General features: G+C 40.1%; 1 protein-coding gene across 1 annotated transcript in view; it reads right to left on the bottom strand.

The window, feature by feature from the left end:
- Positions 1–15,103, bottom strand: part of CCDC6 (coiled-coil domain containing 6) — a 119,431-nt gene that overhangs the window by 9,190 nt on the left and 95,138 nt on the right. Inside the window, exons 5-7 of the mRNA XM_025397120.1 lie at positions 14,010–14,170; positions 8,293–8,449; positions 5,801–5,901 (exon numbers count right to left, since the gene is read on the bottom strand). Coding sequence (XP_025252905.1) covers positions 5,801–5,901; positions 8,293–8,449; positions 14,010–14,170 — 419 coding nt within the window. The remainder of the gene's footprint in view (positions 1–5,800; positions 5,902–8,292; positions 8,450–14,009; positions 14,171–15,103) is intronic.

The following is a 15,103-nucleotide window of genomic DNA, read 5'->3' as shown; positions in this document are numbered from 1 at the left end:
GCTGAGGCAGGAGAATCGCCTGAATCTGGGAGGTGGAGTTTATAGTGAGCTGAGATCGTGCCACTGCACTCCAGCCTGGGCGACAGAACAAGACTCTGTCTCAAAATAGTGGATCCTTGTCTCCAAATAGGGGATTCAGTTCATTTTAAAAAAATACAGTCAATTTTCTGGTTATCACAGAGTTAATTTTTCTGAAGGGTAATTATGAGTATTGCCTACTTATTTAAAAAAAAAAAAAGTCCTGGCCGGGCATGGTGGCTCATGCCTATAATCCCAGCACTTTGGGAGGCTGAGGCGGGTGGATCACTTGAGGTCAGGAGTTTGAGACCAGCCTGGCCAACATGGTGAAACCCCGTCTCTACTAAAAATACAAAAAATTAGCCAGGTGTGGTGGTCCATGCCTATAATCCCAGCTACTGGGGAGGCTGAGGCAGGAGAACTGTGTAAACCCAGGAGGCGGAGGTTGCACTGAGCCAAGATTGTGCCACTGCACTCCAGCCTGGGCGACACAGCAAGACTCTATCTCAAAAAAAAAGAAAAAAAAAAAATCTCCTTCTCTAGCTGTTATCAAGACTTCTGCATTTGGCTTCAAACTATATTCTGATGCTCCAGGTCAGTGGTTCTCAACAGTGAATATCAAAGTTCTGTTTGCCTTATCCCAAACCAATGAATCAGACTCTCCAGGGAGCTGGACCCCAGGGCAGCTGTGAAGAGAACCACAGTGATTTTATTGCTCTTGATTCAGACCTCCATGCCTCTGTTAATGGTGTGCCCTAGCCTGAGAATGTCTTCTTTACCATAGCTTCTTCCTGTTCCCAGTGCCAATCAGCACCTCACTCATCCTTTGCAGAAGGCAAGGACCACAGAGTCTGGAGCCAGACTATGTTGGATCCTAGCTCTGACACTTGGCACTAAGTAGACAAGTTCCTTAATCTCATTGTGCTTTAGATTCCTGAGCTGTTCAATGGGAATACTGTAGCTACTTTGCAAGGTTGTCATGAGGATGAAATGAGATAATATCACAAAATGCTTCCAGAGTGCCTGGCAAAAGTAAGGTCTGATATGCTTTAGTTCATTAACTCCTCTCAAAGCCCATCTCAAAAGCTCTCTAAGCTGGTCACTCTCTCTTCTTTGAACCTCTTTTTAAACTATTTTGCCTTGGGTTTAAAAAAATTATTATTATAACTTTTTATTTTGAAATAGTTTATAAGTCACAAGAAACTGCAAGAATATTACACGGTTCCCACGTTATCTTTCACTCAGCTTCCCTTGATTATACCCTATATAACAATAACACATTGTCAAAACTAGGAAATTGACATTGGTATAATACTAGTTACTAAGGTACAGACTTTGTTTGGATTTCATCAGCTTCCATGTGTGCTCTTTGTGTGCCTATGCATGTGTACAGCTCAACCATCCTCCTCCTAATCTTAACCTAGCAATGACTGATCTGTTTTCTATCACTATAATTTTGTCACTTTGCAAATGTTGTAGAGATGGTATCTTATAGTAGGTAACCCATTGAGATTAGGTCTTTTCATTCAGTTCAATGCCCCTGCAATCCACCCAAATTGTTCTAAGCGTCAATAATCTGTTTATTGCTGAACAGTATTCCATTGAATAGACATACTGCCATTTGTTTAACTACATAACTTTTTAAAGGGTATAAAATATACAAAATTTATGCAATTTATTACATTTAGCCTTGTATTAAAGTTTTTTTTTTTTTTAAACTTACTTCTATAGGCCCTGCTGTTGATTACAAGCTCTTAGAGGTTGGAAACCATGTACTATTGATTTTTGTTTTTCCTTAAGTTCTAATTATCATGCATCTTCACCCTCTGACCCAGGAATACAATAAAGGATAACCCCTCCCCACCAAAACCTAAGTTGACATTGCCAAACCACAAACACCAGCTTTCTAAGTATAGTCCTATGGTTTTATATCAAGTCTTTGCTGGAATAAACTTCTTTTGCTTTGATACGGAAATGTATTAACAAAAGCCAAAATTCTAAGATTTATTTCACTGTCAAGACTGCAAATTTAAAAAATGATTAATTAAAAGCGACTCATGACTGAGAAAACACATTAAGCAATATAAAACAAGACACAAAAGCATTTCATAATATGTATGGAACCAACTACCTGAAGGAAAATTGCAAGGGGTAGGATAGGAGACACCTGAAAACACTAAAACATTAACACTGCCTTTGGATGAAAGAATTCTGGATTTTATTTCTGGTTTATTATACCCTTCTGACTGCCCCAAGTTTTTTTTTGTTTTGTTTTTAGACGGAGTCTCACTCTTTTGCTCAGGCTGGAGTGCAGTGGCGCGATCTCAGCTCACTGCAAGCTCTGCCTCCAGGGTTCACGCCATTCTCCTGCCTCAGCCTCCTGAGTAGCTGGGACTACAGGCACCTGCCACCATACCCGGCTAATTTTTTGTATTTTTAGTAGAGACAGGATTTCACCATGTTAGCCAGGATGGTCTCAATCTCCTGGCCTTGTGATCTGCCTGCCTCGGCCTCCCAAAGTGCTGGGATTACAGGCGTGAGCCACTGCGCCCAGCCCCCAAGTTTTAATATATCTTTGCTAAAGAAAAAAAAAATTGTGGAAACAAATTAAAGGCAGGCACCTTTTCTTCCTATTTGACACATACAAGTTATATATGAAAACATCTTCCTTGTTAAAATTCAAACAATTTAGATACAATATCCTCTTTAACTCTATCTGATCTGGCTTCTGTCCCTACCACTCCATCACAAACTGCTCTAGCTAAGGTCAGCGGTGAGTTCTGTGCTGCCAGTCGCCATCACAGATCTCCACTCCTAATTTTACTTGACCTTGCAGCTGAACAATCCCTTCTTGGTGAAATTCTTTGCCTTGACCTCAGTGACATCATATATCAATTTTCTTTCCACTTTTCTGGTAGCAACTTCCTAATCTCCTTTGCCAGGTTTTCATCTTACACTTGACCCCACAGTCGCATAGCCCACATTTAAGGAGTAGAGTTATTTCCACCTCCTTGAGGATAGAATATCTACATATATTATCTGGAATGCTCTCCGTGAGGATTTGTGTCTTCTCCCTTGTTTATTTATTTCGTCATTTATTCATATAAGTATGGAATTTGGATATTTGATGTTTGAATTATATTTTATTATGTTAAATAATGTTATAATATAGTAATTAATACTGCTCAAATTGTTCCAGTTTTGGTGTCTGGGCGCTCCTGTATCCCTCTGACATACCCTCATCACTTTGTTGTCTGGGCACTTCTTTTGCACTACAAGATATCTCACCCAGCTCATCTCATACATTCTGTGCCCCAGCTCTAGAAATATTCATTTCTCCAAATAGCTCTAGTTCTTTCAATTGGCGAAAGGAATTCGAAACCATTATCTGTGGGGTATGTTCATTGCTATGATGGTGCAGACCTATTTTTTAGATCTCATTATCACCTATCCTTAATTCAGACACATCAAAACAGGCTGAGAATGTCCTTTATTACACTGCATAAAATGATGGACAACCTGAAAAGATAACACTCTTCTTATATATAATTCATAAAAGCAGTCCAAATATAATAAAGATGATACTCTTTCTTAGTTTTAGGTTATATATTTTCAAGTACATTTTCAATATGTAATTTCCAATACTTCAACAAGTTAGTGAAAACACGAGATTTCCAACGTCAACCAGAAAGGGAGGAAAATTCAGAGCCAATATGTTTAAAATGGAAATGAATGCTATTCAAACAGCGTATTTCCACTAAGGAAGTGATTAGATATTCTTAATACTCAGAGCCACAAATGTTTCCAATAAAAACTAATGTGAAAAGAAAACTGGAATATTCAGATTTTGGTGATCTACTACCACTATGTATAGCACTACAATGTACTAGATCAGAATAGAGTAATTCTGCTGCCAAATAGATAAAATCTCCTTTGGTGATGTTATAGAATTTAAAACAGGATAAAAATATTCTCATTTAGGCTAGCTGTAAGGAAAAAATCTAGGTGTTACTTATGACATAGTTTAAGAAAAGTCAAATAGCTTACCTATCCAAGCAAGCCTCACACTTGATGTAGGTACAGGCACAGTGAAAGTAAAAATTACGTAAATAGAGTAAGATTTTTCTGAAGAATCTTTGTTAAAATATAAGGAATATTCCAAACCAAGGTCTGACATTCGTTCTTTTTCTTTTCTCAACGATTGCAACAATCTTTTTAATCAATCGGAAATTACATGCCTCAAAGGCTTTAGGTTTAAATAAATCAAACAGGGTATTAAATTATATTTAATATGAATCAGCATCACTATCACAAAATAATGAAATAATCCTCCATTTTACTTCTTCCTGACTCATGACTTCCTTTTACATCAATAAATCAAAAGGCCAAAAAGACCTTTATCATGGTAATGAAACCCAAGTGCTATTTTGGGAAAACTGAGAGGCAGCTAGAAGAGAAGCTTCTGAAGAGAGATTTAATGGCACTGGAGGGTGGAAGAAACAGGTTTGGGAACATCCTTTTGGCAAGAACAAGTTGTGATGATCGCGCCACTGATCTCTGATAGAAAGTCCTTCTGCTTTGCAATCAGCATCTTTACCCCTGCCTGACACCAGAGAGCACACTGGCCCATCAGTACAAAGGCGGCCTCCCTTTGTACTAGACTTTTGACTTTTATCTTTTGATTGCCTCTTTAAAAAAAAAAAAAAAAAGTTAACGGCAGCACAGTGCTGTGAACTTTTGTTATCCTGATGCAAAGCTGTTTCACTTTATAAAAACTTTATGCTGCCATCCTTCAAAGCAGTCACCCCATTCTATTCTGCTGCAAAACTCTGCCTCTGTCACCCTTCCCTCCACACTTTTCTCCCAATTCCGTTGAAAATCTGCTTATCAGCAAGCCAAAGAAAATCAGTCTCATTATTTTGGTAACAAGATGCGATTCTTTGGCCCATCACCTTTTCTTTTCTCCCCCTATTCCACTGGCCACCCACTCCACCCTCTGCTTCCTCTTTCTCTCTCACTGGATCAGTTACTTGTCTTCCTGGCCTGAGAGCCCCACGCTGTGCTGGTACTGAGCCACAGAGCTCGGGAAAGAGTTTCTGGGGTCAGATGGAGACAAGCAAGCCTTTGAGGGAAAGGCTGTGAGGGCAAAGCCAGAAGCAGACAGAAGTTCGTTCCCTCTTCTGCAGCCTGCCTACTAGGGCCAGGTCCCACTCACCAATCAGTGGAAATAACAGGAGGCAGCTCATGCTAGAAAGAACACACAGGCTTTGTAAACAGACAGGCCCTGCCTTGCCCCTTCCTGGCTGTGTAACCAGTAGTGACCCTCTGAATTGCTGGTTCCTCATTTTAACATGGGGAACATGATGCCTACATTAATTATTCTGAGGACAAAAATGAGATTAATGTATGTGGAATATTGTAAAAGAACCCATAAAAGGTGTGCTATGATGCATCTTGGAAATCTACCTAAGGCTTTTTTGTCTACCCATCAGCACTGAAAATCATAGTCAAAGACATTCTTCATTTTAAAAAGGTGTTTTAAAGTCAAATTCCTTTTAGATTTAAAAAAAAAAAAAAGAGAACCACCAGCTGACACTATAGCATTTATGCTCAAAATTTTCAGACTCTTAGCCTTGAGAGTGATGAGTTTTTGATGTTTTTGAAAAAGACATAATTATTATCTGTTTCCAAGATTTTTATACACTAGAAGGGAGCATAGTCACAGTTGTCTATTCAACGTACCAGGAATCAGTCACCAAAATAGCCAAAGACATATGCTCACCAGGTGATATAGGCCTGCTTGAACTCGGAGAAGGAGTGTAAGGGATCGGGCTGGACACAGTGCGAGGTCTTAATCCTTGTGCTGACATCTCATTAAAATACCTAAGAGGAGAGAGGAGGAAATGATAAAACCCCCTGTATTTAAATAGTCCTTAAGAAAGTTTTTAGGAGAAAATGTTTGGGGTTCACACCTTGAGGTCAAAATCCTGAAAGTTTACATTGATGTTACAGTTAGAAGGCATTTATAAAATGGACTCCTGAGTGACACCACTCTGCTGTTTGACAAACCTCACTCCAAGGGGTACCAGTTGGGAGATCTAGGATGTTTTAGCTCAGGATAGAAGCCGGGTGAAAGAGGTGCACCACACCACAGACAGGACCAGTTTTTCCTCCACCACACAACAGCTATGCTGGAATTCACCTCCACTGTCCCAAGAGTTACAAAGATATTCACGTGTTAGTGCCTACATTTACATTGTTATTTGAAACTCAAAACCAAGCAAGCCCTCTGAGATTTATGTCATAAAATTAAAGCCTACAGATACTTATTCCCGTGAACTGAGTATCAACTGTTTACAAGCAAGTCCTGCTTAACAGACAGTCAGTCACACACTAGGATTTAATGAGACTTGAGTACTGAACACCTACAGCAGGTCACGCTTAGCCACACCATGCTGAGTCTGCCTTTTTCCTGGATTCAGAAGTCACATCAGACCCGAAAATGCTGAAGTGTGATCATCAGGAACATCAGCTTATGCTCTGTGAAACGAGCACGGAGCGCTGACGAGGAGAAATTTCTGCTTGACAGACTTCCTGATAAACCATCCTGCGCGAGCGACCCACCCTAGTGGCAACAGGTGGAACTTCTTGTACTCTACACATCCACTAGTAGACAAGAGGCATCTTGTGGTCTCTTAAATGCTGGACCATTTTCTTTCTCCCAAATGTAGTATCATTGTTCCTAGTAGGGAAAGTATTTATTGGGCAGCTGTGGATAATCTGACCTACAAAAGGTAGGGTAAACTTTCTGAAATGAATACCGGTTCTGGAAAAAAACATTTATCTGGAAGGCTGAAACTGCTTCACTAGTGACACTGCAGTCAGAAGACATTGTTTCCTTAGAGTGTATCTTACCCCAAACTGGGTCCCAGATGCTATATATGATCTGTATCTGAAGGTAGTTAATAAGCTATTTAGTATTCTAGCTGGCAGTTTTAGTCAAATAGTTCTTAAGGGATATAGATTTTAGAAAGAATAGGGAACTGTAGTTTTATAAGGCAAAGTTTTGAGAAAGAATAATCTTTTATTATTTCCCAATGAAGAGGCATACACTTAGGTATTTAAAATAGGACAACCATTATTGTTTTCCTTTTTTTCTCATTATAAAAATATAGACTTTCATTACAGATAATCTTAAATTTTTCTTTAAACAATAATGTCACTGTCCACAGCAAACTGATCAACAGTGTTGTTAGTCCTCTAAATATATTCCATAACAGAAACAGAATGCGGATGTGCTAACATTGTCTATATGTTTCAGACAGCTTGTATTGGCATCAACAGACAGTACTACTTGTCACAGCCATGAGTAGCCCTGGTTTCAGACACCAAATGCCCAGTCCTGCTGGAGGGACCCCCAAGAATACTCAGTCTTACCTCTCACCCTAAGATATGGCCCATGTAACGCCAGGGCATCCCTGATCCAGAAGGGAGAATTTCCTTGCAGAAATGTAATTCTCTAACTTCTGGGTTTCTCCGCAGATTAAACATTTTTTTCCATTTATATTTGTTTGTTTTCTTACCACTACCTTATCCCAAGTTTAGAGAGGAGGAAGAGGGAGGAGAACTGGATGAGGCACAAACACTTGAGACCATTTCTGCTACTTAACCAAAGGATGGGTCTCTCATTCCAGATCACTCACAGTGGGGCAATGAGGGGATTCACTGCTTAGGTTTGAACAGATGAATACAATCCATTAGTTTTATTTTTTTTTTAAGTGGCTACAAAACGGCTCAAAAGTTATCAAGTGTGTTAAGACAAGTCCTTGGGATTTCAACAACCTCCACCTGTGTCCCTGCTGATTCTTTTCAGCCTATAAATGCACTGTTTTCCTCGAGCTGCACTACAGCTTGCTTTATCCTTGTACAGTACAGGAATTAATATGTGCCTATGCTTTAAACAGATATAACACTGGATTAAACTAATTCAACAACAAATGCAAACTCTGCTGCTTCTCTAATATAACGCTGTCTCCATTTCTCTCCCCACCAAATAATTTTAGAGGTGATTTTTTTCATCATTTTGTGTTTAAGGAAAATGTTCAATCTTTATCCCATTCTCAGCATCTGTTATAATGTAGTGGCATTCATTAGCACAATAAATACATATTTAAGCTATCCCCTTATACACCTAACAGGATACCAAAGAAAACCCCTGTAGAACCTGGGTTTTATTTTTTAAACAAAAACAAGGCTCATAGGACGTGCACACACCTTTCGTCATCCATTTCTAAGCTGGACTCACTCTCGGAGAGCTGTCGACAGAGCGCTTCTCTTCTCTCCATCTCCCTCTGCAGCTTCCTCTGCAGCCTCAAGTTCTCTTCCCTCATGTGACGTTCCTCCTCCAGATACTGTGCCATTTTCTCTGAATCTGAAAAGTCAGAGTTTTCAATTAAACCATGTTTCATGCAATCATATCCAAATCTGAAAAAAGGAGACTTCAGTTCAGCCCCTATGCCATAGACAGAGGGAATTGTTACAAGATGGTCTTTCTGGTCGGGTATGGTGGCTCACACTTGTAATCCTGGCACTTGGGGAGGCTGAGGAAGGTGGATCACCTGATGTCAGGAGTTCGACACCAGCCTGGCTAACATGGTGAAACTCAGTCTCTACTAAAAATACAAAAATTAGCCGGACATGGTGGCAGGCACCTGTAATCCCAGCTATTTGGGAGGCTGAGGCAGGAAAACTCCTTGAACTCGGGAGGTGGAGGTTGCAGTGAGCCAATACTGAGCCATTGCACTTTAGCCTGGGCAATATAGCAAGACTCTGTCTCAAAAAACAAAGAAACAAAAAAGATGGTCTTTCTCATTCTCCTGCACATAGATGAGATATGGATTTAAAGTTTATCTCAAGTATAAAAGTTTACCAATGATTTGCATTTAGAAAAAAATATAAAAGCAGTGTTGGCAGGTTAGGCATTGTCAGTCCCCCTCATTTGCTTTCTAAAGTGCTTTAAGTAGACGAGGAAATGGTGGAATTGTAGCTGTGTCTACAAGTAGCCACTACCAGAGCTCTTCTCTACATTGCTGGAGCTGGGAAAGGAGGGAGGCCCAGATTCTGCCCACGGGCAGACCTCAATTTGGCTGCCTCTCAACTCCAGACACAGCGAGCCATCTAGGGGAACCTGTGACACCTGTTGGCATCCCCGCTGTGCACAGCGGTGGTGGCACACCAAGAACCACTGTACTAGAACACATGTGATAACAGTTAACATTCTTTTCATGAGAATAGACATTGACACAGTAAACCAGAAAACTTTAGATTAGTATTTCCAAGTCTAATTTGTGGTATGTGTGGCTGTCTGTCACCCTGTCTCACGCACATGCTACGACAGAGGGCAGGTGAAGACCTGTATATAGCTGGCACCTCCTGGGATGGCATCTTGCTTATGACAAATACCCTTTCCTCAGGAGCTCCCCCACAAATCCAGGTCTCTGCTACAGCACCCATCTCCCAGGACAGAGCTGACTAGCTCCGGGACTAGATGTTGGACCCAGGCTGAGCCACTTAGACCACCTCTCCCAGGAATCTGAAATGGGGAACTGACATCTTTATGGGGATCCAGGGTCTCCTCCAGCTAAGTTCCCCGGAGCCATCAAAACTCTTGTCCTTCTGAGGTTATTCTTCACAAGATTCTGTGCCATACTCCGCAACCTTCCAAAAAAAGAAAAACACGTCTTCCTTCCTCTTTTGACAACCTCCCCGCCGCCCCCATTCCTTTCTGGTTTATCTCACGCAGAATCTGCTACCAAGTAACCAGAATTATCTAATACAAAATGTGGTGTCTACCCATCTTCTTGCTTCATTTCTTTTCCTTGTCTTTGTCAATGAACTTGGGAAAAGTAAAATCTCCATATACTTATCTTTTCTGAAAAGCAGTTACAAATTCAGAGTGGCCATAAGCACATCTAAGAGAGTTTCCTGTAGGCTGCTGTTCCATATTGTCAGTTCGGTCCAAATTTAGGGAAGAAGGAAGGAGCTGTATGCCACATTGAGCATTTTTCTCCCACAGACTGACTCTATTTCAACTCTCAATGCCCATCAAATTAGTTTTAGTTTTAAGCAACTCTACAAAAGTTTGACATTTTAGCCAATAAATACTTCTGATAAGTATTCAATGGTTTCCAAGACAGCATCATTACCGAATATACAAAAGCTCTTGAATATCCTTATTTTAGAAATTCAAATAAAAATATCAAAATTATTAAACACTATTACGTGCACTAAACACTAAATCCCTTGGCTGTTTCAACACAGCCAGAAACCCTGCTGTCTAATCCAGACGCAAAAATCTCTTTAATTGAAGGCATGCTGGGAAAATATTTACAAAGTACACTTTTAATATAAACGATTAAATTATTTCATCCCAAATATGCAAGCATGCAGAATTTTTCACTTAGCTCTACAGGAAACAAAAGATTGACCCCTTGGAGTATTTGCTGTTTCTAGAACTAGAAGGGTGACTGTCAGAGCACGCTGACCTTCTTTTCCATAATAGGAATCTTATAATGCCTTTTACTGGAAAGGTGCTGGAGACTGCCATGGAATCCTTTGCAGAATTAATGATTAGTGAGGCTCCAAGAACAATAACCAGAGAACACTGTCTTTCAAAGAAAATGGCAATCCTTTAGCACTGGGGTGGCCGGGGGTGGGGGGGGTTGGGAACTCAGCAGGGGGATCCTTAAACAATATATCTATAGATAAGAATGTCCCCTGCAGTGACTGGCTGGGAAGACTTCCTGGCAGTTCAGCAATTGACCTAGAAGACAGAGGCACAGAGAAGGCACCAGGCCCAACACCTCTTGGTGTCACAGACTCATACACAGAAGGTTGTCACCAGAGCATTCCTTGGCTGCCCCCTGCTGGCACACAGCATCACCTGACTGGATCTGTTCCTACGAGTCCTCCTCCTTCCTCTTGCACACAGAGCTCCCTAGTACTTAGGGGCCACAGCTTGTATCTCCCCAGGTCTACAGCCATCTCCCAATATAGTAGGCCCTCACTTAACATCATCCACAGATTCTTAGAAACTGTGACTTTAAGTGAAACAACATATGTATGCCACAGGAACTTAACTCTTCTTTGTATCAGTAAGCCTATGGTAAAATTGGTTTGGTTATACAGTAAGTTGTTTCACTTAAAGTCTCAGTTTCCAAGAACCCAAGGATGATGTGAAGTAAGGATTTACTCTATTTAGTCAAAGATGGTGTGAACTGAGGATGACTTCCACAGAGATTCCAAAGAGGTGGCTCCCAAATGATCCAAAGGTCTACATGGCTTGCATTCCCTTTCAAGTTCATGGTTAGGAAATACCAGTGCCCAGACCATACCCCAAGCCCATTAAGTCAGAATTCCAAGGATAAGTCCTAGCCACTGGTCTATCAAAAGCTGGCCAGGAGATGCCAACATTCAAACATTACTGAGAACTGTTGAGAGAGACGTTCAAGTTCAGATGCAGTCAGGCTTGGAGGATGAGGAGCCACCTCCCACAGCTGCATCCAAAAGAGGCCCAGGTCATCTAACCTAAGGAGAATGCAAGGAATGGATGATGAAAAGTCATTAACACATCCTTTAGGCCCAATCCAATCACTGCAAGCAGCTAAGTGCCACTGCTGCTTCTTTAGTTCAGCTTTCTCTGTCCTCACAAAATCGGAAATAGCACTTACAAATGCCTCTGTTAGTATCTGCAGTCTCTTCAGAGGCTAAACAGTGCAGTATGGAGACAGTAGTAAGCATAAATTCTCCCCAAATTCCTTCTAAAACTTTTGCTAGGGGCACAATGGAGCAGTATAAATGAGGAGGAAAAATGCAAACTGACAGCACTGGAAAGAGTTCAGGAAGGTGCTGAAAGATATTTGTGTACTCACATGGTAAAAACTCAAAAATCTTAAAATAATTAATATTTTATAACTATTTGATATATCTCATTTGATTTTCACTGAATGAACACACATAGTAATTATCAACCTGAGGTTCACATCAGGATTACTTATACATATATTTTTAATATGCCCCTTTTTTACTCCATGGAGTAAGCCCAGAAACCTGTATGATGCTAGAATCGTGATTCTCTAAAGATGTCCACATGCTAATCCCCAAAACCTATAACTGCTACTAACCTCACTTGACAGAAGGGCCTTCACAGAAGTGATTAAGTTAAGGCGCTTCAGATGGGTAGATTATCCTAGATTATCAGAGTGGGCCCAACATAATCACAAGGATCCTAATAAAGGGAGGCAGGGGAATCAGAGTGAAAAGAAGATGTAACAAGAGAGGCAGAGGTGGGGTGGTACGACTGCAAGGAAGGGGCCACGAGCCAGGGAATCCAGGCAGCCTCTAGAGCTGGAAAAGGCGAGGAAACAGGCTCCCCAACAACCTCCAGAAGGATGGCCGCCCTGATGACACCCTGATTTTAGCCTAGCGAGTCCCATCTTAGAACTGTAAGATGGTAAGTTTGTATTGTTTTGAGCCTCTAGGTTTGTGGTAATTTCTAACAGCAGAAATAGCAAAGTACCACACCATATTTCTCAAAGGCTCCAAGGATGATGCTGATGCACCATCCCAGATGCTCCACGGCACAGGAATTTGTAAGGAACTTCAGAGAAGAAAACAAAGGTAAGAACCACTGAACTTTTTAAAATGCATATTCCATGTGGCCCAACAAATCCACTTTCTGGAATCCACCCTGAAGGTGTTCTTGCTCAGGTATCAAACATGTGTACAGAAATGTTCATTGTGGTTGTAGCATAGCAACCAAAAAAGGGCCACTGCTATGGAACTAGTTGAATTATGGCATATCCATACAATCAAATACTATGCAGCCTTTAAATAAGGGATGAAGGCAGCTTTGTGTGTATCGGCAGGGGAAAACTACAATGCATAGTAAGCGAAAAAAGAAAGGTGTAAAAAGGAGTGTGTTCATTGTGTTACTACAGCTGTCCCTCAGAACCTGTGACTCCCAAGTATACCAATATGTGTGCATACTCAGGTCCCACAGTCAGCCCTGAGGAACCCACAGATAGGAAAAGTCAGCTTTCCACACCTACAGATTTGACATCCCATGAATATTGTATTTTCCATCCATCTTTGGTTTTGGATGCAGAACCTCCAGATACGAATGGACAACTGTATTTATTGAAAAACAAATTCCACAATATAAGTAAACTAGCACAGTTCAAACCCATGTTGTTCAAGGGTCAACTGTATTTGTATAAATAAGTTTACATAGAAATATATCTGGAAGAATACAGTATAAATGTATAAATTGTGGGAATAGGGTGGCTAGAGACTAGGAATGAGAGGAAGACACATTTTTTTCACTGCATACCTTTCACTGAATTATCTGTTCAAAAAAATAAATTTGAACAGCCAAAAACAAACAAATAGGAGAGACCCAAGAAACTACACAGGTACCTAATCAAGTATTCAGAAATCTAGTCCTTTGATTTTTCAATTCAACATCTTAGCCTCTTCCAAAATATTAAGTATACATTTCAAAAGCATTTACTCTTCAAATAGCATGAACAAATGTCAGCTAAGGTTGAATGTAGTAGTAAGGAAGGTAAACTACTCTCTGCCTTAATATTTTGAAAGTGCTTTGAGGTCTGCTGCAATATTTTTGTCAGCACAGTCCTAGAGATAAACATGGCAGAGAAGATTTAAAATGTTACCTGTGATCCTGGATGTTGCTGAAATTACTTGAATTATTTTCTGGAAGTATTCTAAATGGTTTTGTTCTCCCCTACTATAACACTCAAAAAAAAAAAAAAGAATCCATTCCAGGATAATAAACTTAGGTAAACATGCATCAGTAATATATGAATTTAATTATTGCATATTCAATGGTAATTCAATATTGGTAATACCCTATATTTGGTAAAGTCATTAATTCTACGGGCATAAAACTAGTGAAACCAGAGGCTACGTACGCTGTAACTGAGCGGCTCTTAGTTGTTTCTTCAGCCGTTCCACTTCATTCTTTAAAAACCTGATGTGACGCATCATATTTTCTGGAGAATCAATCTCCATGGAGATATCTCTAGGCGATGGTGGAGCAGAGACGGGCTGGTCTAATTTTTCCTGCAGGATTCTTCATTGAAAAGAAACATTTCAACAATGACAAACAGTTTTCCTTGAAAAGACAAAACAACACACTAGCTGGCAGGTTTGTTTTGAAAGCAAGCTCCTGTTTACTGCCAGAATTCACAGGGTTGCTTAATTCCTCTGCCCATTTTACATCAAACTTCTGGTTGCTCTTATCTGGTCTGCTCTTATCTCAGGCCAAAGGGCAGAGCTGATTCTAATCTCCTTTTTTCCTTTTAAATGACTACTGGTAATTAAACAATACTGAAAAGTCTTTATTTAACATCTGGATCTGATAATTATGCCTGGAATACAGTATGCACTTAGAATTATCTGCTGACTCAATGTTCAACTTCTTGGGTTTAGTGCATGAAGATGCTGAGGAAATTCCACTTTCTTATCTTCTAAGATACTATGAATCTCCTTGGAGGGTAAAGTAACATAGAGACTCAACTTCTAAAATTCCCTCCTGCAAAACTAATTGCAAGGGCATGGCAAACTGGACTAGGTGCCCTTTGCTTTTGGGCACAGCAAAGGTAAAAAGTTAAAAACAAAACCAGAATTATCAGGTTAATAATTAAAAGTGCCACCTTCTTTACCAATTATTTTTATGTTGAATGATGATATTCAATGGTTTTGATCTACAAAATGAAAACTTCCATACTGTTCAATCCAATAATTTGGCACTAATACATGTAAAACCTCCAACTGCCTTCTACAAAGTCTTCCTTTGGCAACAGATCTCTAAATCCCTTTCCATAGCTGCTGGGGTTTTTGTTTTGTTTTTACTTTGTACCTTTGAGTTTGTCCAAGAGCAAACTGAGTTACCTCTATCCAGGTCTACCCTTGAGAAAAATAGTGTGTTAAAATATTATAATGGTTCCTGCATTTATTACATAGAGTGACTTTCCATAATTCAACTTGTTAGTATTGCTACAAT

The sequence above is a fragment of the Theropithecus gelada genome, chromosome 9, assembly GCF_003255815.1.
Source record: "Theropithecus gelada isolate Dixy chromosome 9, Tgel_1.0, whole genome shotgun sequence".
Taxonomy (NCBI): domain Eukaryota; kingdom Metazoa; phylum Chordata; class Mammalia; order Primates; family Cercopithecidae; genus Theropithecus; species Theropithecus gelada.
The sequence above is the reverse complement of the archived record's forward strand: the minus strand, read 5'-3'. Positions and strand labels throughout refer to the sequence as shown.